The sequence below is a fragment of the Balaenoptera acutorostrata genome, chromosome 17 (assembly GCF_949987535.1).
Source record: "Balaenoptera acutorostrata chromosome 17, mBalAcu1.1, whole genome shotgun sequence".
NCBI lineage: Eukaryota > Metazoa > Chordata > Mammalia > Artiodactyla > Balaenopteridae > Balaenoptera > Balaenoptera acutorostrata.
This window is the reverse complement of record NC_080080.1, coordinates 12346458-12369753: the sequence shown is the minus strand read 5'-3', so window position 1 is coordinate 12369753 and position 23296 is coordinate 12346458. Positions and strand designations below refer to the sequence as shown.

At 43.7% G+C, this 23296-nt stretch overlaps 1 protein-coding gene across 9 annotated transcripts in view; it reads left to right on the top strand.

Annotated features, from left to right (window-relative positions):
* Positions 1–23296, top strand: part of LOC103017685 (uncharacterized) — a 383445-nt gene that overhangs the window by 317287 nt on the left and 42862 nt on the right. For 4 of the 9 annotated variants that reach the window (XM_057532006.1, XM_057532010.1, XM_057532007.1 and 1 more), the window contains exons 3-4: positions 21301–21370; positions 22260–22381. The exons of 4 other annotated variants lie outside the window; for them this stretch is intronic. In XM_057532006.1, coding sequence (XP_057387989.1) covers positions 21301–21370; positions 22260–22381 — 192 coding nt within the window. Of the gene's footprint in view, positions 1–780; positions 1085–21300; positions 21371–22259; positions 22382–23296 lie in introns of those variants that run through there. One more of the 9 variants, XR_009005790.1, reaches the window with a different exon arrangement.

Here is a 23296-nt window from a genome sequence, read left to right as displayed (position 1 = left end):
GCTCTGCCTCTGCTCTGCTGACCGGTGTGCTTAGAGTGGATGCAGCCTGCTGGACCACACAGGGAAGCTGCAGGGGGTGTCCAAGTTCACATGTCCTGCATTCCAGTCGAATGTTTTTGACATTGAGCAATAGAATAAGTCTGCCAGGTTTGGGTCTGTCCGATTGGAATGTAACCAAAAAGGAAAGTCCCAGAGTGATTCAAATACTCACCTCCCCACAACCTCTTCTTGTCTTTTTAATTCCTTTAATTTTCTCCGATGACAAACTCAGCCCAGAGCTCTTACCGACCCCGCAGCACTTGTTGGTGCTGATAAGTGCAACTTCCCAAGAGACAGGAATGCAAATCAGAATATTTTGTTGAGTCATGTGTACTCTGCGGCTCTTTCCCAAACATTGCATCAGACCCGTAATTGGCAGCTCCCAGGACTCTGCTGGATGACATTGAAGGTCCAGGAAAAGCTCCGTCCATTTCTCGAAAAAATGTCCTCTCATTCTCTCCGTCCGTCGGGTTGTAATATCCTGTTCTTAAGAAAGCCGAATCCCTGGAGAGAGCAGAGGCACAACCGGTTTTGTAGATAAATTTGAAAAATATGGCCGTTGGCCTTTCCCACCCACTCCCGTCTCTTAGCAACAGGACAGCTGATGGTATCCATCAGGGAAAAAAACAAAAAGCACAGAACATGTCGGGGAGCCTGTCTGCATTCTTGCCTGCAGTCTGATGTATTTAAACCTTCCTGCATTCTTGGGTGTGGAGACCCAGGAGTCACGTCATGAGATCATTCCCCTGCCCTCCTTGTGACCTCTGCAAATGGGCAGATAGAGGAAAATCTCAGAATGCGATGGACATTCTTCCTCTGCAAAGATCTGCTTTATCTGGGGCGGCCATTTCCTTTGATTTGGGGAGTCACCATTTGAAAACTTGAGCACATTTATAGAGGGAGGTCGACTGGGGTGTGGCTCTGGAAAGAGCACCGGAGTGGGGGGTCTGATGCCCCCGGTGCTCCCTCCCTGGTGCTCTTCCTTCCACCCAGTGTTGGCTTTCTCAACTGCAAAGTAAGGACACTGCATTGGATGTTCTCTAAGGTACCCTTCCGCACTGAATCTATTGTGAGTGTGTATATGTGTATGTGTGCATTTACATAAACTTTCTACTATATGATGTATCCATCTGACTTTCTCTCTCTCTTGAACTTTAGAGTTATTAAGTGGTAGAGCAAGAATGTGAGGCCAGGTCTGGCCAAGTCTGAAGCTCATATTCTTAACCACTACCCTATACTTAGGATAGGCGCATAGAAGTGCCGTGCAGTTGGTATTTTATGTTACATCTCGTGATCTTTATATCTACATCTATGACTCCATGGGAGTAGAATTGGGATGTTACAGAGGATTTAGGCTCTAAGAGTCAGAGAGATCTGGGTTCACATTCTTGCTCTGCCTCTTTTTTTTTTTTTAGATTTAAGATAAACCTCTATTCCCAGAAACATCAGAGACACCCCGGGTTGCTGGCCTGATGCTCGTGGCCTATCTGCTGCCAGCAGTTCCGACAATTTACTCTTGCTAAATGCTTCATGCTTCCATTCTTTGTCTTTGAAATGCTCCTCTTCCAGCATTGCACTGGAGACAGAACACAGCTTACGAGTCAAAAGTATCTCATCAGATGTTTGTTTGCAGCTTACGCCTTCTCCTGCTTCAACATGTATGGAATCTAGGGAAACTCACTCTTCTCTGCATCTTAATAGTTATGTGGGCTTGGGATTCTTGACTGTGACATGAGAATAACAAATCCTATGTGACCAGGTTGCTCTGAGGATTAGGTAAAAGGATGTCTGTAAAGTACCTGGCCCAGTGCCTGCTACATAGAAAGTGCTCAGTAAAAAAAGAATTGAGGTTGAGATATCGATTGATTATAGGTTTCCTGATGGTAGGGACTTGCCTTAATTATCATGTGACCCCAACATATTTCGTGGCACACAGGAGACAGTTGTGTTTGCTGAGACAAAGAGATGTCTCTCTCTCTCTCTCACACACACACACACACACACACATTCACACACACCCTAAAGACTGATGAATTTTATGACTGCATGTTGCTGGCAGTTTTTGGTAGGACTCTGCATTTTAGAGCACTAAATCATAGCTAAGAAAACCAATATGATTTGGTTGTGGTTGGATGTTTCTTACACAACTTGGAATGTTCTTCAATCATTTTCAAAATATGAACAGTTGCTTTTCAAAGTACCTTTCTTTGGCCAGATATTGTCAGGGTGTTTCTCTCTCTCTCTCCTTCTGTGTCTCTCTCTGTCTCTGTTTCTCTGTCTCTGTCTCTCTCTCTCTGTGTCTCTTTCCTTTTTATTGAGCTCTTACACTGTGCCAGTTGTTTTACATTCATTATTTCAACTATCCTCATAGCAACTCTGTCAGATAGGTTTTGTTATTCCCATTTCACAGCTGAGGATCTTGAAGCTCAGAAAGTGTGAGTCAACCAAGACCACTGTTGAGACCACAACTCTTACGTGGCAGAGCAAAAATTTGAACAGAGATCCCTCTGACTATTAAAATGGGGGAGGGGGCTTCCCTGGTGGCGCAGTGGTTCGGAGTCTGCCTGCCGGTGCAGGGGACACGGGTTCGAGCCCTGGTCTGGGAGGATCCCACATGCCGCGGGGTAGCTGGGCCCGTGGGCCACAACTACTGAGCCTGCGCGTCTGGAGCCCATGCTCCGCGACAAGAGAGGCCGCGACAGTGAGAGGCCCGCGCACCGCGATGAAGAGTGGCCCCCACTCACTGCAACTAGAGAAAGCCCTCGCGCAGAAACGAGGACCCGACACAGCCAAAAATAAATAAATTAATTAATTAATTAAAAAAAAAAAATGGGGGAGGGAGAGAGATCAATCCACATTTTGTCTTGGTTATCGAACCCACTCCTTTGAAAAAAATAGCCATCTACTCCCTTATTAATATTAGGGAACTCTGAGCACTCACTGTGTACCTGGCTGTGTTAAATGCATTATTAGACCTAAATATCAGAGGAGGTAATCATTGAGATTAAGTAAGCCCAAATAACCCAGGCTGGCACAACTGGGGATTTAACTCCAGTAAGTCAGACTCCAGAGTAAACTCTTCTCACAAGCTCATCTACTGATTTTATTAGTGTCCATGAGGGCACGTGGTCTCCTTTACTCTTGGGAGCATTATTATGGCTTCTCTAGAACTTAACTTCTGCTCTTTCTGGTGGTGCCCATCACCAGCCTCTCCTCATCCCTGAGGAAAAAAACAGTGGACATTGAGGGTATGAAAGCTTTAGAACAATAGACCCATAGAGTTTCAACATTGAAAGATCTCTTTAAGAAGTCACTAAGTCCAATGGCTTCTAACTGTGGGACATGATCTGTTTAGTGGGTTGTAAAATCAATACGGTAGTTGATGATCAATATTCTAAAAGTGAAATGAAAGGAATAGAAAACATAGAATACATTGCACTGAGGGTGAAGTTGTCTTGAGAAACAGTTGACTTAGTGATCTATGTGTGCATGTGTTCTGGGTCACTGTGTAAAATACATTACTTATTGAGGGTCATGTTTGTCAAATTTCAAAAACACTGGTTTCATCCAGTGGTTTTCAAATTTTGTTCCAAGGAGGCCTCAGATCCCTTAAGGGAGATGGAGATGGAGGTGAAGAAGTTGAGTAGGAAGAGCTTCAAGAATGTGCCCTCTTCTAGCTAAAGTAGCCCATGTTTATCTGTTTTTCAAGTTGGATTTTCATATAATAGTTCATCTTTTAAAAAAAGGACTCTACTGAAAAAATAATTGAAGAGCCACTGATTAACCATTGGAATTGTGTTATATTGAATGTTGATTCATCCTTGTGTGACTTCATGTGGTAACCAAGGACCAGCTGTGTGGCCAGCCAGTATGATGGTTGCCATTGAATATACAGCAAGATTAGAAAATGTGATCACCCCCGTCTTTAACTTGTTGTTAGAACCAATTGTTAAGATAACAACTGTTGCTTACGCCAGATATGGTAAGGGAATACATGACGATATTGTTCAGAATTTGGCAAGTTCTTTAAAAAGTTATACAGAGGATTGTTACAAGAATGGCTATGGAAGGATCAAAGCTGGCTGAAGCAAAGGAGATGAAATTGAATACAAAGGATTATACTTTGGTTCAGATCAACAGCATAAATACAAATGTAATATGAATTTACTTGACAACAGTTCATGACTCAAAGTCTGAACTTGCTAACTGACTTCTAACTCTGTAAGTCAATAGTGCCGTGTAGACCAAAACCTAAGGTAAGCTTGGCTACATTTAATGCATTCATGGACATATGGTATAGAGGACCCCTGTAAGGGGAAATTGCAAACATGGCCAAAGTACTTTGCAACTTTTCCCATATTAGGTAAAGTCTGTTTCCCTACTTCTTGATTTTGTGTGGGCCCCGTGATTTGCTTTGGCCAATAGAATGTGGCAAAAGCCATGTGCCATCTGGAACAGATTCCTCAAGCATGCTGCCTGCATTCTGGAACTCTTGGAACTCTGATATGGGCATGTGAATAAGTCCTGGTTATCCTTTGGGAGGAAGGCAGGCAATGTAAAAGAGACCCCAGGTGTCATAGCCAACCAACCTGGACCAACCAACCTCTAGCCAATCTGCCAGCTGATTGCAGATACATGAGTGAGCCCAGAGGAGTTCAACCACACCCAGCCCAGACTGGAAGAATTGCCTCGCTGACCTCCACAAGAATGAGCTAGCTTTGGGAGTGTATTGTTAGGCGTCAAATCCTTACAGATGCACCCACTCTCCTGCACTGGCAAATCCACGCTGGAAGACAGTACCATGACCACATCTGATCACCATCAACATTAGCTAGAGATATTAACACACTAGAATGTCTACAGGTCGGGATCAGAAGGTTTCTGAGGACGTACCAAGTGGAAAGTAAGGATATTTGTAGGAACATATGCTATACCTTCTGAGAATTGACATTAGTGGGAGAAGTGGGATGGATTCTTTATAACTTCTGTGATTGCAACTTTTATCCCATTGCATCTATTCTTGCCATCACCTTATGGTGGGCAGAGTGTATGTTCTCTTGAGCACTATCTTTGTACTTGGGTTTGGATGCGTAACTTGTTTTGACCAATGAAACATAGGCAGAAGTTAGAGTGCCTCTAGGGGACTCACTCTTCTGTACTTCTGTTATCACCACCATAACAAAATCCCGGTTGGCCCACTGGTCCCAGAAGAGGATGAAAAACATGTGGAAGAGAGCCACCCTCACCACCCTGCAGCATGCAACACAGCCCTTCTGGGCAACCCCTATATTCACAAGTGAAAGATTAATGCTTACTCTTGTATGCTCCTATGGTTTCAATATTGATTTTTACCCAGCATTTTTAGGTGACCAAAAATACTTCTGAGATTAAAATTAGAATCAAGGAATGCAGGACTTCCCTGGTGGCACAGTGATTAAGAATCCACCTGCCAATGTAGTGGACACGGGTTCGATCCCTGGTCCAAGAAGATCCCACATGCCGTGGAGCAACTAAGCCCGTGAGCCACAACTACTGAGCCCACGAGCCACAACTACTGAAGCCCGTGTGCCACAACTACTGAAGCCCGTGTGCCTATAGCCCATGCTCCACAACAGGAGAAGACACCGCAATGAGAAGCCCATGCACGCCAATGAAGAGTAGCCCCGGCTCACCGCAACTAGAGAAAGCCCACGCGCAGCAACGAAGACCCAACGCAGCCAAAAATTAATTAATTAATTAAAAAAAAAAAAGAATCAAGGAATGGCCGCATCAAGGAAGCACACTTCCATTACATTTAAGGACGGATCTCTTTGCCGAGAGAAAGAACTGTCCCAAAGTGAAACACATGGTTATATTAGGAGTCTCCTACCCACGGGATATTCAACCATCAGGAATCTGTACATGGTCTTCTTAGTTGGAATGGGGATCAGACTTTCATTTCAGAGTGACTAAGATGCTAAGCAATTTGGGGAATGATTAGCAGATCGTTCCATCTGTGTTTCAGCAGGGAGGGCGGATGAGCAGGAGGGGTAAGTGTGTGTGTGTGTGTGTGTGTGTGTGTGTGTGTGTGTGTGCGTGCGTGCAGAGAAGGTGTAGGTTAGGAGCAACAGATGCTGTGGGGCGCTTCAAATGTCCCACCAAGGTGTTGACCTTTGATTCAAACCTGTGCCCATTTGTTCTTCAACCGGGAGCCCCTCCTGCTTCCATCCAAGTTCTACTCATTCCCAAAGATCCAGCTCAAGTCCAGTTTTCTCTCTGGGAATTTTCCGTGACCTTTCCAGCCTACAGCGACCACTCATCCTCTCAACTCTTCATCTTGGCTGTAATTCATATGCTGTCTTAGCTTTTTCCTTGACTTTTCCCGGGGTTAGATGGTTGATTTCCATGTGCTCATGTAGCGTTTCCTCAAATTAAAGAACTTGCTGCTCTGTACTGTGGTCTTGTATCTTTCCTTAATGCCATGTGCGGGTTGAAAGCAAGGAACATGGCTTATCCATTCTGGTACCGCCTCTGTCTGCCACAGTGTCTGGCACACTCTAGGGCATCGGTAAATACTTCTTGGATGAATGGATGTAGATTTCTTTCTCTTTCTGACAAACCGTAAATTCCTGAAAGGCAGTTGGTATTTATTGTACATTCCTATAGTGCTCCAAGACCTGTGCATTTATTCATTCAACAAATATTTGATGAATGAGGCTTACCCTGACTTACAAAGCCCTGTTTCATCTGGCTCCTACCCATCTCTTTGACATCATCTTGTGTAACTCTCCCCCTCACTCATTCACCTGCTCAAGCCATACTGGCCTCTTTTCTTTCCCCCAGTTCTTTGTGTTCTTAGATCTCCCATCCACTTCAGGGCTTTTGAGGTCTCTTTGACTGCAATCTCTACGCTTTGGTCTTCTATGACTTCCTCTTTCTTGTCATTCAGATCTCAGCTTAAAGGTCACCTCCTTCAAGAATCCTGTCCTGAGTGTCCAATCCATGGTACCACCTGCCTCTCTCCATTACATCTTTTAATCCCAGTTCCCTACATGACATTTACCACTTTTGGATAAATAACTTCCTCCCTTTTTTCTTTCTTCCTTTCTTTCCCTCCCTCCCTCCCTTCTTTCCTTCCTTCCTTCCTTCCTTAGTTGCTTATTGCTTGATTGATTGTCTCTGTCTGCTAAAATATAACCTTTGTAATAATAGGTACTGTTTTTATTCTTACTGCTCTGTTCCTAGTGTCTGATAAATACGTGTTGAATGTATGAATGTATGAATGAATATGGGTTCAGCACTGAGCTGTGTGTCACAAGTCTAGTGGGAAGAGGACCAATGAGGTTCTTGCCTTCAAGGATTTTATAATTTTGCTGAATGAATGGTCAGTGTACACACGGCACCACAGCAAAACCAAAACCAAGCCAACAAACAACAAAGACAAAACAAAAGACTGGAGTGTATGTAGCCCATTGAGGTACTGAAGCCTCAGCTTCCTCTGTGAGATGAGGATAGTAACACCTAGTTTGCAGGTGTGTCATGAGGATTAAGTGAGAGAAAGAACGGACAGCACCCAGCGTCGTGCCTGGCATGCAGCAGGTACTCCGTGAATGGTATTCTCCACCCTCCCCCTCCGACAAGGCAAATAAAATGTATTAAGAAGCTTATATTGGTCTACCCAGATGATCCACTCGAGAGAACTGAACTTCAGTTCCAAGGATGGCTCTTAGGCTTAAATCCAGTTATGAAAATGTTTCTGGTGTTCCACAATGTTGACAGTGGAGGTGGAGCTGATTATAGTTCATTTGTGAGCCATGTACTTTGATTCTTTGAAAGCTTTTGTGTAACCCGGGAGGTCTCATTAGTTGCTGTTCTAGCACGGTGTGGTAGGGAGCTCTGTGATAATTGGCCACAAGCCACTGAAAAAGCATGAAGAGTCAGGAATTGTGTAGCGGGGCTGATCTTCTGCAGAGGTGCAGTTGATAACTACCGGTGTTACCTGAAATGCCATCCTGGGAGAGTTCGTCCTTTAGCTTAAATCACTGCTGGATTAACAACAACAATTTTAGCAATCACTTGCTTGTTCATAAGAGTTTGCTGAATAGCACTGTTCCATTCCGGACCCTGAAATAGATTTTATTCAATTCTTACTTCCAAAACAATGGTGGTATTGAGTGACCAGGGTTAGATCAGGTTGAGTTCGTGTTTTGGGATAGTTCTTTCTGGAGACTGGGTGACTGAGTATCTGGGGAGTCAGGTCCCATTGAAACCCTGGAGAAGGAGCAAGTTTGACCAGTGTGGGGGCAAGGTCAAGGGCAATTACACAACAGAGCTAGCTCCCAAAGTTAACTCATATCTGTTTCTAATCTGTTTTCCTCTCCCTGTTCCACCCACACAGATGTGCCCTTTAAATATTTATTTGCCCACCTGTGCCGCGTGCGGCACTTGATCCCCTTGAAGGTGTTTACTAATTAGATCAGGCTGGGAAGTTGGGCAACTTCAGATGTATTTATCCTGTGTTAAGGTAATTTATCCTGTGTAAGGGCACAAGACCCCTGGACAGCCCCAGGGAGGTCAGCTGCAGCTCCCCTGCTTACTTCCTTTATTGGAGGAAGTCCTAATGATTGCCCAATTAAGCTGAATGACACTGGCTCTTTTTCTGCCATTAGCTCCTGACACAATTCTGAGACAGACATCAGAGAGGCTGGAGCCGGAAGGCTAAATGCTCTTAGCGAACACGATTACGGATCAATTGAACGCTGGGCTCAATTTGACACCATCCACATGTGATTCTTACTCAGTGACACAGCATCTGATCTTGGCTTGAAAGGAAAATTACTGCGGCAGTAATTCAAATTCAACAGACCTGCAGGTCACTGGCCTCAAATATTTTAAAATAATATTTGCTGCAGGAGAATCTGTGCTCATGCATGAGTGGATGTGTTTGACTGGATGTGAGTGGGTCATGTGTGTGTGTGTTTGGGCATACAGATCCAGGTGAAAGAGCTTTTAGGAGAGGTGATGCATAGAGTGAGGGGGGAAACTCTGTTGTACTGGGTCTTAAGGCAGCCTTGGTCTGTGGTTCAGGTTTATTTGATTCCTTTCAGCCATTTTGGCTATTGTCACTGTTCTGACTGTCAAGGAGAAAGAGGAATAGCTGATGATGACCACAGGGGATATCTATCTGTGGTCTCAGGGGATCCCCTAAGAGATTCTTGCCTCAAACATCTTAGCTTGTTTCAGTGGTAAGACCAACTACTTCCCACTTCCAGATCAGTGGCAAGAAGCCTGAAAACATGCTGGGATTGATGCCTGCTGGCCTGTGACAGAGAGGTAAGTGTCCATGGGCTTTGTTTGCCGTGGCCCTCCTCTCTGCTCTGCAGACCCTTGTTCACATGTCTGCCTCAGTCCATAATTTGGTCTCTTGGTATGTTTACCAGGAGGCTGGGAGCACCTTAGCCTTGTAACCTTAGCACCTCTCTCTATTTCTGGGTCAGCAATGTGTATCAGATGGGCCAAATAGACACATCTCATAGGGAGATCTAGGCTTCCTCTTGATGTTGCTAAGGAATAAAATGGAAGGCAGATTGCCCAAAGTTAGCATTGGTTGGAGAGTCTTGGGGGTGGCAGGGTGGTGAAGGACAGGCCAGCATCCATGTCCCTGGGAGATTTGACTTTCCATTTGGAGAGGGTAGCTTCCCTTTTAATCCTTCTACCACCATCAGGTTGGCCTCCAGTGTTATTCTGTTTCTTGATTCAACACTTTGACCCAAATAGGGATAAACCTCCTTCTCGTGTTTCTGTCCTTTGGGAGTAGAGCTTAGTAGTTAGAGCTTCAAGAGCCATACTGCCTGGATCTGAATCCCATTCCCCACCATGAACAAGCTGTGTGACCTTGGGAAATCTATTCTTCTCTCTGTAGCCTTTCATCAGTTTCCTCAATAGTAAAGTGGAGGTAATACTGCCAGATCAATGAAAAGATTTTTTATACCATTTTGAATGACTGCTGAATATTACATAGTATGACTATACCTCATTGTTCGTAACAAATCCCCTGTTTGTAGATATGTGGGTTGTTTCTAAGGCTCCTTCATTATAAATGACACTGTAATGAACATCCTTATACTTGTACATTTTCATGCCTAATTGTTATAATAGAATAAATCCAGTAGTGGCATTTCTGGTTTAAGGGGCATGCACTTTTTGAGGCTTTTGATAAATACTGCCTAGTTGTCCTTGAAAAAGACTTTACCGAGTTCTTCCTCAAATAATCTATTACAACCCTTCCCAATCTAAAAAAAAAAAAACCACTTTTTGGCACATATAAGAAAGGATAATTTAGGCACACACAAGAAATGACAGAGGGCAAAGAGAAGAATCTACTGGGGACCGACTCCCCTGGGGGCTTCAGCTACCCAAGAGGGCTGTGGGGAGCAATGTCCCGGCACGATCTTAACCCATCTTTTGTGTATCAGTTCACTGTTCCATACTCTTGGGCAGCTCCTGTCTGTAAGAGTTTACATACATCCCAGAGCTGGATTCTGGTTTCAGAAATAAGCCATTTTTCTTAGGGAGCAAGGCTAGGAGGTGGTGTTGGCAGAGAATTGGAGAAAAGCCACGGGTAAAGAGGTGTCAAATTTGTGAGCTTTTAGTGGGGTGTAAGCAGCTGTTTGTGGCTTTAAACTCAAGCACGTTTTTCAGGCAACAATTTCTAAGTCACTAGTTATGATAGAGGCTAACTCTGGATCATTTCTTGCTTGTTGGAAGAACTTGGTGAGTCTGAATGAATCATAATGAAGATGCATAACTTGTTGGGGCCTCCCAAGACCTGGTAGACACAGAAAGGAATCTGGACAACCTTTCTATTGAAACTTTATTAGAGAGGTGATGGCAGCAGCTGGTCTTTGTGAAGGCGACTGTGGCTCAGAGCCTTTGTACTTCACTGGGTCTCGTAAAGCTTTTACGAAATCTCTGTCATCCCCTTGGTCAGTCCTGTATCATGAAGAAGGGTGCTGAGCATAAAGAATACACCATCTATGACTTCTCCCAGGTTTCTGATCCTTCCAGGGAGAGAAACTTAGCATTTTTTGTCTCTTCCCAAGAAACCAAATTGCTGAAGCTATGGGACTTGTTCCCAGTGGTAAGATCTTGTTTGATGAGAATGACTGTAGCTTTATGTCATTCTGGGGCTTATTGGCTTGGGTGACAGCTCCCTGGCATCTGCTGGAATTTGATGACTGAATGATGCAAGGAGGAGAAATGGAGAAGGTGGATGTTTATTGACCCAACACAGACTTGTTAAAAAAATACCAACTACATACATGAAGTCTCTTTGCATTAAAAAAGCAAAATTACTAACTCTCAGGAGAGAAAATGATTATCACTCACTGCTAACTCTCCTAGGTAAGTAGGTGGTTATCCATACCTATGGCAAAGAGAAAAGTTTAGCATAGGTTCAAACATGGGTCCCCACTGTGGTACAGCCCCACCATGTATTTTCTGAGGCATCTACCAATGAGACGTCTTAGGATTGACTCTTTCTCTCTATTTCTCTTTCTCTTCATCTCCTCTCTTCTTTTTCCATATGGGAAAATAGAAAAAAAAGAAAACAACCAGGATTTAGAATCAGTTTTCCTGGAGTCAAGTCTCTGAGCCTCAGTTTTCCCATCAGCAAAATGGGCCTAATAAGACCTGTCTTTCTGTGTTTGTTTATTCACCACAGGTAAGTTGAATATCAACTACCCAGTTAACAAAAAGGTGAAACATTAGCTTTAAAATTTAGCATGTGTTAGTTTTTATATTTTTACTTTCTGTCTTTAAAAATTCTGCTTTTCCTTTTCTTCTCCTGACTCAATCGCTGGACTTCCAGAGATATGCATAGACATCTTTAGCTCTGCTGGTAGAATTATGGGTTCTTGAATTTGGAGGTTATTTGAAGATTTTTTTCCCTTCTGTTCTTGGTGTAAACTCTGTAGGAAATAATGCTGGAATTAGAATAGCTCTTTTTTCCTTTTATGATGTCTTTTTCATTGCTTCCAAGCTTTCTAGAGCTTTTCTATTTCTACCTATATTATCTAGGCTGCTATTGTGATAGGATCCTAATTGGTGTTCTTGATTTTTTTCTCTTGTCAGCACATCCTATACACAGCATTCATTCATTCCCTCACTTAGTAAACATGTATCAAATATCTGATAGGTTCCGAGCACTATAGTTGGTGCTGGACATGTCCCTGACTAGTTCAAATACCTCCCTCAGAGTCCCTTCGCTTTTACTATAAATGTCAAGCTCCTTTACCTCAGATTCAAAATCTCCGCAAATACCTATTTCAACCTGCTTTATAATTCTCTCAATCCATAATATTATCAACTCTCAGCTCTAGCTGGAACAATCTCTCTCTGCCTTTGCATTTACCATTATCTCTTCTAGGTATGCCTTCCTATCTCTATTTCACTTGTTCAAACCTAACGTTCAGTGGAGAGCTCAGATGTTAATTATTTTGTGAAACTGCCCTGAGTCTCCTTCCCTGGGACCCTTGTCACTTCATATCTGAACCAAAATAATTCAAATTGCTAGTTACCTTGTTAAGCATATAGGAAGAGAATGAGATTTCAAGGTGTTTGAATGAAAACAGAGAAACCTGTTGGCTTACACGTTCTTTCATCCTCCATAGGACCTAACAATACAGTGTCTTGCTCAACACACACTTGCCTATTTATTGTTTGAATCAAATAATAAAACATACACATTGGAAATAATGTACTGATGGAACTATCCCAGTAGTTTATTACTTCCCTCTCATTTTGGGGGATGATGTCAGATGCTCATTTTGTTCAAACTCTTATCAACAGTGTCTTCTCCAACTTGGTTGCCATGGATTCTTCATTCCTCCTCCATCAAAGTTCTCTTGCTCTGGAAATACATGGTTACCTGGTCTAGTCAGGAGATCACGGTATCAGGTAGTTTGAGGAGCTGCGGTTTTGCATAGATGTCTAGATCTGGGTTGTAATTCTAACTGTAAACTGTGTAACCCTGGAAAAGTTGTCTTGTCTTTCTGAGTCTCAGGTCCCTCTTCTGTGAAACAGAATTAATAAAAACCATTGCAGGGCTGTTGTGAAAATCAAATGTGATAATATGTGTAAGATAATAACTTACTGCCTTGCTCAATCCATACTAGGTACTCATTAAATTATAGATACTATCGATATTGACCATGAATGCTAGAGTGCTCCACATTTTCTAGGGCACTTTGGAAGAATCATTGGATTTATAAGGATGCATATCAACCTTACATGTGGTGAGCTCTCTTAGACTTCCATTTAGGGAGCTGTCCAGCATCCAACCTCCTCCTCTGTTGGTACAGAATCTCTTTTTTGTAGTCTTGGAGAGAAGTGCCCTCCACCCACCACAGATGTCAGAGAGTATAGACTCACCCCTCATCCCTAGGTCACCAGAGCTGAGCAAATGTCCAGGGCTTGGCCCATTGGGACCTTGCTTCTCAGATTTGGAATCCTGGCTATATGACTCTTGCTTCTGAGATTTTAAGGCTAAATGGTCACTTAGAATTAAATACGACTAGGTCAACTTTGATGGTGGTATTCAGCTGCATTCTTCCTTTTTCCTCTAAGATCACTGTTGAGCTTCCTCTTCTTTAATCATCCAGACTGCTATGATCTTGTTCTCTAAGCCTCTTGTTCCTGTGAGTCTCTGATACAGCTCTAGTAAATCACTACCTGTCCCCTCTACCCCATTTTTCCTCTATATGTTACTTGAAACCCATCACTGACAGTGATGTAACCATGCATTTCAGGCACTTCATTCAGTGACAAGGAATCCATGGTTCATCAGCCTGATCTTTGATCCCATCCCCATGATGGCCAGGTGGGTTCTTCTGCTGCCATTGTCTTTGTAGCTGGGCTTCTGCTGTTTACTTTCTGGGACTCCTGAAAACAGAAAGGATGCTGAGTTGTTCTCCAGCTAAGCCACCGGCTTTCAGATCACCTCCCTTCTGTCTTCATAGGGTGGCACTTCTCACCTTGAATTGTTGCCACGTTCCAGTCTTTCTCTCCTGCCTTTAGAAGGGTGGCTCAGCCAATGAAATTCTGATGCCTTTTCTTTCCACACCTGAACTTGTTATGGAGACGTGGGTTGATAATCTTTACGTAAGCCAGTTCATCTCCTTGTTCTTCAGTCTTTTCACCTGTAAACTAGGCTAAGTAGCCACGAGGGTCAGTTTGAGGAGGAAATAAAATGACTGTCATGCTGGGATCTATGCAAAGCAAGACTGATGTGGCGATATGAATATCTTTCACAATAACAATGACAATAAAATCAATGAAGAGAATATTGGGAAGGATTGGGCAGCTTTTGGTGTTTGCTTATTAACCACTGAGAAGAACTGTTCATTAAATAGCAGTGGGGGGACCGAGGGCTGGGGTCAAGCTACTGTTTTTCTTAATCAAGTAGTGACCTCTTCTGGGGAAAGAAAGAGGCAAGCAAGGCCTTAGCACTGGGGGACTCTTAAAACATCTGCACCAAGGAAAGCAATGACAGAGTAGATTGTCCCCAGGGGGAGAATCTCTCAGGGTAGATGTTTGCTCTGGGCAACCAAGTGAAAAACAACATTGAATGAACTGAAGCTGAACATCATTTGCCCAGTAGCCCTGTCTGGAAGAGCTCTCACAGAGCGAGTGAAATCTTGTAGACCCATTGCATGTACTACGGTGAGGCCACTGGTCACGCAAGCTGCCCAGATCTGGGAACCCAACACCAGCCTTTTGGGAGAATGGTTCAAAAAAGGTTCAGATGGGAAATTTTTTTTTTTTTTTTTTGTATTCCTATCTAGAAAAGAAGAGAAGTACTACTTCTGATGTAGGAAGTAAGGTTCAGAGCATAGCGAGGTCTAGAGGAGCAATGAATTTTGCTCGATTGTCCTTCTTTGGGGACAGGAAAGGGTCAAGCTCCTACTGCAGGCTTGTCAATTGGATTGAGAGTAATGAAAACAGGAAAAGGTTTCTTTTTTCCTCCACTGAATCTCACCATATTCATTTGTTACTTCAGGCTCTTGGAAGGAGGAAGAAGGTAAACCTCCAGGAAGTCCTCTTGGTGACTGCAGTACTAAAGGACTTAGGCTTTACTAGATGATGGATCATTTGGTCAGACGTGGTCTGTATTGGGTGGTGCTACACAGCACATTCCTGAGGACACAGGTCATGGCTTCTACTTAGACTCATGGGTGGGAAGGCTCAGAGTCGATGGAAATCATATTGTTCTACCCCTTGTTGAATGGGGTGGAAGAACTGACTCAGAGAGGGGAGGGGACTCACCCAAGTACAGAAATATAGGGACAGGGGTCCCATGAGAACTGGGTCTTCTGACCCTCTTTTCCTTCCCATTAGCAGTCACTCCTCTTGCACCTCTCTCCAACACCCCACTTCATACTAAATCAACTAGTAATGTTAATAAGACCTACATACTAGGTAGATTAATAATATGGTAGCTACAGTTTGTTAAGCAGCTGCTACATGGTGGCCTCTGTTCATTCGTTTATTCAGCAAATATTTATTGACTACAATGTGCTAGACACTGGGGTGCAGTGGTAAGCCAAAAACTATAAGCTCAACCACTGTAAAAATCCCAGCCACAAAGATAAAACTAAAACTGTGCAATCTCTGAAGGCAAAGGGTCTGATGCTGTAAGATAAGGCGGGGTTATTAGTCCAGGGAGAGCTTCTCTAAGGAAGTGGCCATTCTATTCATCTATTTGCTCAGACCTGACATCTCCAGGTCATCCTTGCCCCCTCTCATTTTCTTACACTTTACCACCAGCGAACCCGATTGGCTCTGCATCTGAAGTATTCCAGAATCTACTTGTCTCAGCACCTCTGCTACCATCCCCCTTCACTCAGATATCCCCAACCTCTTGCCTGTATTGTTGAGATGTAGTCTCTCTGCTTCCACTCTTGCCTCCTCGTGGTCAAATATGTTTGGACAATTCTGGGTCATACATTTGTTTAAGCTGTGTACAGCAGGACTTCTCAGGGGCTGTCACGTACTAATCAACATGGTGAAATACAGAGGGGGACATAGTATATAACATAGTCCAGATGTATTTGACCACAAATTTTTTCTTATAGAGCATCTCACACAACTGCAGGTCAATGGAAAGCATTCCGGATAACCCAGAAAATGTCAACGCGTATATAACGCATTATGTAAAGTATTATTATTGTTCCACCTGATGGGAAATGGGGCCACTCACAACAGTTTGGCTGATCTGGGAATCAGGTTGGCTGAGTTTTAGCCACAGTTAGCTTTTTTTGAGCTGTGTGACTTTGGGCAAGTAAGTCATATAATTTTTCTGAATTTGGGTTCCTCATCTGTGAAATACAGATAATAATTCCTGTCCTGTCTACTTTGCCAGGCTGTTGAGAGAATCAAATGAGATAATGAACGTTAAAGAAGGGACATCCTTACCCACCCCCCCTCACTAAACCAAACCAAACCAAAACCCAATACCACTCCTGTGCTACTGTGGACGCCTAGAAAAACATTATTTCTGGTTATCCCATCTCTGTACTTCATCGTAATCAATGAGCAACACATTAACATTTAGTTTATTTATTTGAGCAACCTGGAGTAAAACCCAGGGAGTTGCTGGCTGTTGGCTAGAAGTCAAACAAAACAAAGAATTAATTGGAGCAAACGCTGTGGAGTGTGCCTGTCTGTGGCATGCATGGAAGCAGGCAAGAAAAGCCAGTTGCCTGGACAGCATAGCGGAAAGAATGAAAAGAACAGGGATTGTGTAAAAAAGGCTCAGGAGATAAGAAAACCTGAAAACACAACACTGTAGAGAGACTGTAAAACTGCAGTGAGGGGACTTCCCTGACGGTCCAGTGGTTAAGACTCTGCGCTCCCAGTGCAGGGGGCCCAGGTTCGATCCCTGGTCTGGGAACTAGATCCCACATGCCGCAACTAAGACCCGGCCCAGCCAAATACATAAATAAATATTAAAAAACAAAACCAAACAAAACTGCGGTGATGCTGATAAAGAATGAATGATCATCTTAGCTATGGTGGTGGCATGGTGCCCTGCAGAGTCATTGAAAGGCATTGGGTGTGGTTATTCAGTGAGTGTCAGTGGGACAGTGTGGAGACTCTAGGCTGGCAAAGCTCTGTGGGTTTTTGTGAGGTGCCTATTCAGGATACTTGGTTCATACCAGGTCAGCAAGCTCTGCTGACGTTCCCTTTCAGATCCTAAACACTGCCAGGTTCTCTTTTTCTCTAGGGCTTTTGGTTGTGATTCACCAGTGACCTTGGGCTCAGGACTCTGATCCCCCACACTAATTCACGCTCAACAAATACATCTTGGTGTATTTGTGGGCCAAGCCTGACGATGATGATGACAATGATGATGATGATAGTGTTAATGATGACACTAAAAAATATAGCATCCATTTGGCAGTTTAGAAAGGCACTCATATCCAACCCCCTCTGCTGTCAGCAGAAAATGAAAATGCCCATCTCAAGATGCCTAGAAGGGAACAGAAATCACCCAGGTGGTATGTGCAGAAGGAGGGGTGTATGTCAAAGCTAGGAAGGGGCTGCCCCCTTTACAAAAGAGCCTGGAGAGATTTGAGTGAATGCATTCATGTTAGCTCTGGGTATTTCTGAATGTCAGCCAGGAGAGCTAATTCTCTGATACTATCATTTCCCATGCCTCCATCTCAATACATATGTGTATCTCCTTGAGTCTCTGCACAGATATCTGTCCCTGCAAAAAAGAAGCTCTCCTAAGAGCCCAGAGCTCAGTGTTTTATATTTTCATAATTTCATGCGTAAAAGAATCAGTAGGGAGTGTATTTATCAGTTTTGCTGCATAACAAAGGGGGTTCTTACCCCCCTACTCCTTAGATCTCAGTGCTTATAATCACTAAAATTTATTTTCCTTTCATTTTACATGATGCCTACAGTCAGCAGGGCCTCTGCTTCAGGCTGTGTGTTGACTATGGGTCAGTTCCATAGGGTTTTGTTTGTTTCTGCTTTATTTATTTATTTATTTATTATTTTTGGCTGCATTGGGTCTTCGTTGCTGCATGCGGGCTTTCCCTAGTTGTGCTGAGCGGGGGCTACTCTTCGTTGCTGTGCTCATGCTTCTCATTGCGGTGGCTTCTCTTGTTGCAGAGCACGGGCTCTAGGTGCATGGGCTTCAGTAGTTGTGGCATTTGGGCTTCGTAGTTGTGGCTCGTGGGCTCTAGAGTGCAGGCTCAGTAGTTGTGGCGTACAGGCTTAGTTGCTCTGCAGCATGTGGGATCTTCCCGGACCAGGAATTGAACCCGTGTCCCCTGCATTGGCAGGCGGATTCTTAACCACTTTGCCACCAGGGAAGTCCTCCATAGGCTTTTCTGATCTGTGACTGCATTGGAAGGAACAGTCCCAAAGCACAATGGGCAGTTCTGGCAGAAGGCAAGAGTCTCAGAAAGCAACCTCAGGTATGCAGTCACCTTAGACTTTTGCAGGGTGTGGCTTACGGTCCACTGGCCAAAGAAATCCAATGGGCCAAACCGAACAAAAGAATTGAGAAATTCACTGGCCCTGCAGGGAGGTGTGGCAAGGGTTTGTATGCACAAACCTTTTACAGAAGACTGAATTGTAATACAAATCATCACAGGGGTTTTCTAAGCATGCCAATTCCAGGGCCCATCTCCAGCTATTTTAATTCAATAGGTCAGAGTAAGTAATAACAGTAATAGTATTAATAATAATAAAAACAATGGCTAGCATTACTGTTTGCCTTTTATGAGCCTGACACTGTGTTAAGTACTTAAACGCATGATGTTTAGTTTAATCCTACGATCTCTCTCTGAAACAGGAACAAGTATGATCTCCGTTTTACAGGTGAGGAAACAGAAGCTCAGAGAGGTTCAGAAACTTCCCCAGGTCACACAGCTAGTAAATGGTAGAGCAGGCATATGGATCTGTGGAGTGGAACTTCTGAGCCCCAAGTCTCTTTCAGTTTCCCAAATATGCCCATCTCTCTCCTGCCTCAGGACCTTTGCACTTCCTTTCACCTCAGCCTTTATAACATTTCCTTCCATTCATTCACTTCACTTCTCAAGTTTCAAGTGGAAACGTCACTTCCTCAGAGAGGCTCCCTGACTTTGGCCCCTGACTGATCCACTTCGTGGGTCTCCTAGATTTTCTAAGCCTCTTCTGATCTTCTGTGCTGGGGCGACTTTCTTGATGGGCAGCCCAACCTCCTGAGTATCACCTGGCCTCCTAACACCTCAGGCTGTCTCAGCCTTCCTCAGGGAAGGCAGCAGATGGGAAGGAGCCAATAGATAAATCTCTCTCCCTTCCTTCTCCTGGACAAGCTGTCCAAGTTTTCCCATCTGGCCCATCGTCTGAGCCATCGGCTGTACTTTCTTGCAAGGCTTGTGCCAGCTTGGTACACATCACCTTGCATCTGCTTTCCCTCATTCCTTGCCTCGCTGGCCTGGACTCCACCTCCCAATAAAGCCTTTGCAAGTAAGCTTTACTGCAGGCTCTGCTATCTTGGAAATCCAGCCTAAGGGACGCCCCCTCCCCCCGCCTCCTACTTACACTTGACCCCCACTTTTCTTTCTCTGATACCCTTTACCCTATACTTTTCTCTCACAGCTTTTCTCATACAACTGGTAATCGTAAATAATATGCACTTTTTTTTGTCCGCACCATGCAGCTTGTGGGATCTTAGTTCCCTGACCCAGGCCCAGGCAGTGAAAGCACCGAATCCTAACCACTGGACCGCCAGGGAATTCCCAATGCAGTGATGCAGTGTTTTGTTTTGTTTTTTTTACCACTGTGTTCTCTGCACTTGGTGCATGCCCAGCACATAGCAGTTGATCAACAAATATTAGTAAATGAATGTACATGTCTAGGCTTGAGTCCTTGCTTTGTCTATGTTGCTTTTTTGTAGGTTGCTAAAGGTCTCTATGCTTCATTTTGCTTCCTTTTTGGGAAAATGAGACTGGGTATCTGTTTCAGAGGTTCTGAGACCAAACTGTGGTGATCAGTGCAGATGTTCAATAACTGATCATCATTGCTGATATTGTTAAACTAGACCAGCGATGGGCAATCTTTTCCTATAAAGGGCCAGAGAGTAAATATTTTAGGCTTAGCAGGACAAATGATCTGTGTCACAAAGACTCAACTCTGCCATCGTGGTGTAAAAGCAGCCATAAACAATATCTAAACAGGTGGGCTTGGCTGTGGTCCAATAAAACCATATTAGCAAAAACAGGTGATAGGCCAGATTGGCCCTCGAGTTATAGTTTGCCAGCCTCTGCACTATACAGCCTGAGCAGTGTGAATCTAAAAGTTCGTAGTAAGCCACATCAACAGACTGCAAATATACGTGAACTTTCTAGGCAAAGCTTATCTCTGCATTTCTTTCCAGTGTTAAACACGTGCAATATTTTCCTGGCAGTGACAGTGTACTTTCAGGGAAATCTGTTTTCAGAGTTTGTGTTTGTTTACAATATTTCTCTAACAAGTGTGAGTGGTGAGAGTCTCCCCACATATTTCCTCTCTAACTCCTTTTTCCCTGGTAATGGTGTACCTTCTTTACCTACCTCCAGAGCTAGTCTGTGGCGAGAAAACTTGGAATTTGGGAGACTGGAACTTTACTTGTCTCTCAAGTAGAAACTTTGTCGTATAGCAAATCTATTTAGAATAAGTAGTTTCCTAGAAAAGATAGGAAAGAAATGATCCACTTTAAAAAAAATTAGTCAAGTCTTTGGAAGAGGACAGATTTTTTTTTTTTTTTTTTTTGCATTGGGGAATTCTTTAATTTATTTATATATTTTTGGCTGTGTTGGGTCTTCGTTTCTGTGCGAGGGCTTTCTCTAGTTGCGGCAAGCGGGGGCCACTCTTCATCCCAGCGCGCGGGCCTCTCACTATCGCGGCCTCTCTTGTTGCGGAGCACAGGCTCCAGATGCGCAGGCTCAGTAGTTGTGGCTCACGGGCCTAGTTGCTCCGCGGCATGTGGGATCTTCCCAGACCAGGGCTCGAACCCGTGTCCCCTGCATTAGCAGGCAGACTCTCAACCACTGCGCCACCAGGGAAGCCCAAGGTTTTTTATATATAAACATATATAAAATGGGGTCAAGAAAACAAGACAAGTCTGCTTTAGAGAGACCATTAGTAGTTTTTTAGGCCTTACTAAGTGTCAGGTATGTGGGAGAGGGACCAGGATACCATGACTGATGGTTCATCCAGAACTACATGGAATGTGGTTCCCCACAGGAAAACTGAGGCGTGTTAACAGAAGAAGCGGGGAAGGGATGCTAGAGATTAAAGATTGCCGCTGCTGTGGGTAAGTAGGAGGTGGCGGTCTCACCTCTTTCCTGTGAACATCAGCTCACCTCTGTTGTGCCGATGAAAACAGACATTGTGAAAAGCATCTTATCCATCACCTGGTACAAAATAGAGCTGGAATAAATGGATGCTACAGGTTTTCATGTTTCTTTATTGTAATTATGTATAAAACATGACACGCCACACATCCTAAGAAGGATTAAGCCCGTCTGAGCTGATCACATGTTTGCTAGACTCTGATGCACATCACCGAGGGCCCATGTGCTGCACATCTTTCTGTTCTTCCATCCTTAGAGTTTTGACAATGACTCTCCTCATGGTTGCAACATGGCTGCCTCAGCTTCAAGCATCATGTCTTCTTAAGACATCGTTTCAGATAAGAAAGGAGGGAATGTGTGCGAAAAGGGCTCCTTTCATGTATTAAGGAGGGAATCTTTCCAAGAAGGCCTCCTCCTTACGTGCCATTGACCAGAAGTATGTCACATGCCCAGCCCCAACCCCATCTCCGGCAAGGGGAGTGCGGTTACTATGATTAGCTGTAAAGAATCGTGATTCACCCACTGGGGCTGGAACAAGGAAAGGGTCATGGCCATGGGGCAGGCAGTACTTCCTTTGGCATCTCTCTTTCCTTCTCATGGCTAGAGAACATATCTGCTTTGTTCACAGTTCCTAACTCAGTGCCTGACCTAAAACAGGCACTCAATATATATTTGTTGGGGAATGAATAAAGTAATGGATGAATATATTGACTAGATTGTCCTTTTTTCTCATTTATTCTGGTTTCCTCATTTCTCTGAGTCTGGCTGTCCTGGAGCTATTCTTCTTGTCTGAAGATGAGCCTTCCTAAATTTGGTAACATGGTAAGAAATGAATCTGACCTATCACAGTGTTCATTTGCAGCCTTTGGTGTGGATTGATCACTGTGGTCAAGGAGAGGGCTGGAAGGTATATTCAAGGCCTGCTTGCACGGGCGTGACCAAGACCATTCTCAGCAAAATGAAAAATCAAGGTACCTTGTTCTCTTTCATCTTCTCTCTGGGCAGTTTCCTATGGCTTTTCAAGCTCATCTATTAGAATGTCAACAAAATCACAGAGATCTGCAGAAAATATTACAGAGAGATGGTTTGAAGTCACCAAGCACCTTGGAAGCATTAGTTTATTAAGCATTTAATGAGATAATTATAAACCTCTTCCACTGAGCTCATAGCTCAAAATGTCTAAACACCCTCTCTAGGTATCACTTAGTTCATCCAGTTTGAATGAAGCAGTAGAAAATATTTTCTTTTAAGTAGGTGATTCTCCTGGATTTTTCATGATTTCAGTCTTCTTTGCCCCCATTATTGGGTCAAAATGGGCACTTTTATGCTTGAATGCTTGATTCTAGAGTATTCTTGGGAAGGAGATAGAATGATAGAGTGATTGTCTAATCTCAGTTGAATCTGATCTCTATCACTTATTAGCTGTGACTCACCGGGTAAGTTGCTTAATATCTCCAAGCCTCAATTTTCTCATTTGCAAAATGGGGCAATAATTGAGGGCTGTTCTGGCACAGTGTTTGCAGCAAAGTACGGGTGCAATAAATGCTATCTGTAACTGCTTTTGCCAACATGTTATGGTCTTCAGTCTGCCATTGAAATGAGCAGCTTTTACAAAGACAGCTGTAAGTTTGTCATATTTGAAAAACAGATATTGCTCTTTGGGAAACCCCAATGTCAGTTCAATAATTGTGAGGCAGAGGATACATCTGTACTGTTGGCATGGTTCTGGGCACTGGGATTATATTCCGAACCTGATGGGGCCTTTCAGGTTGCTGAAAGTGACTCTGACCAGTCAACTAAGGGTGGTTAAAAAATACCCATGGAATTGATGTCTATTGTTTTGTGTAAATGAGTTTCTTTAGGCTGAGTTGGTTAATCATGTCAGT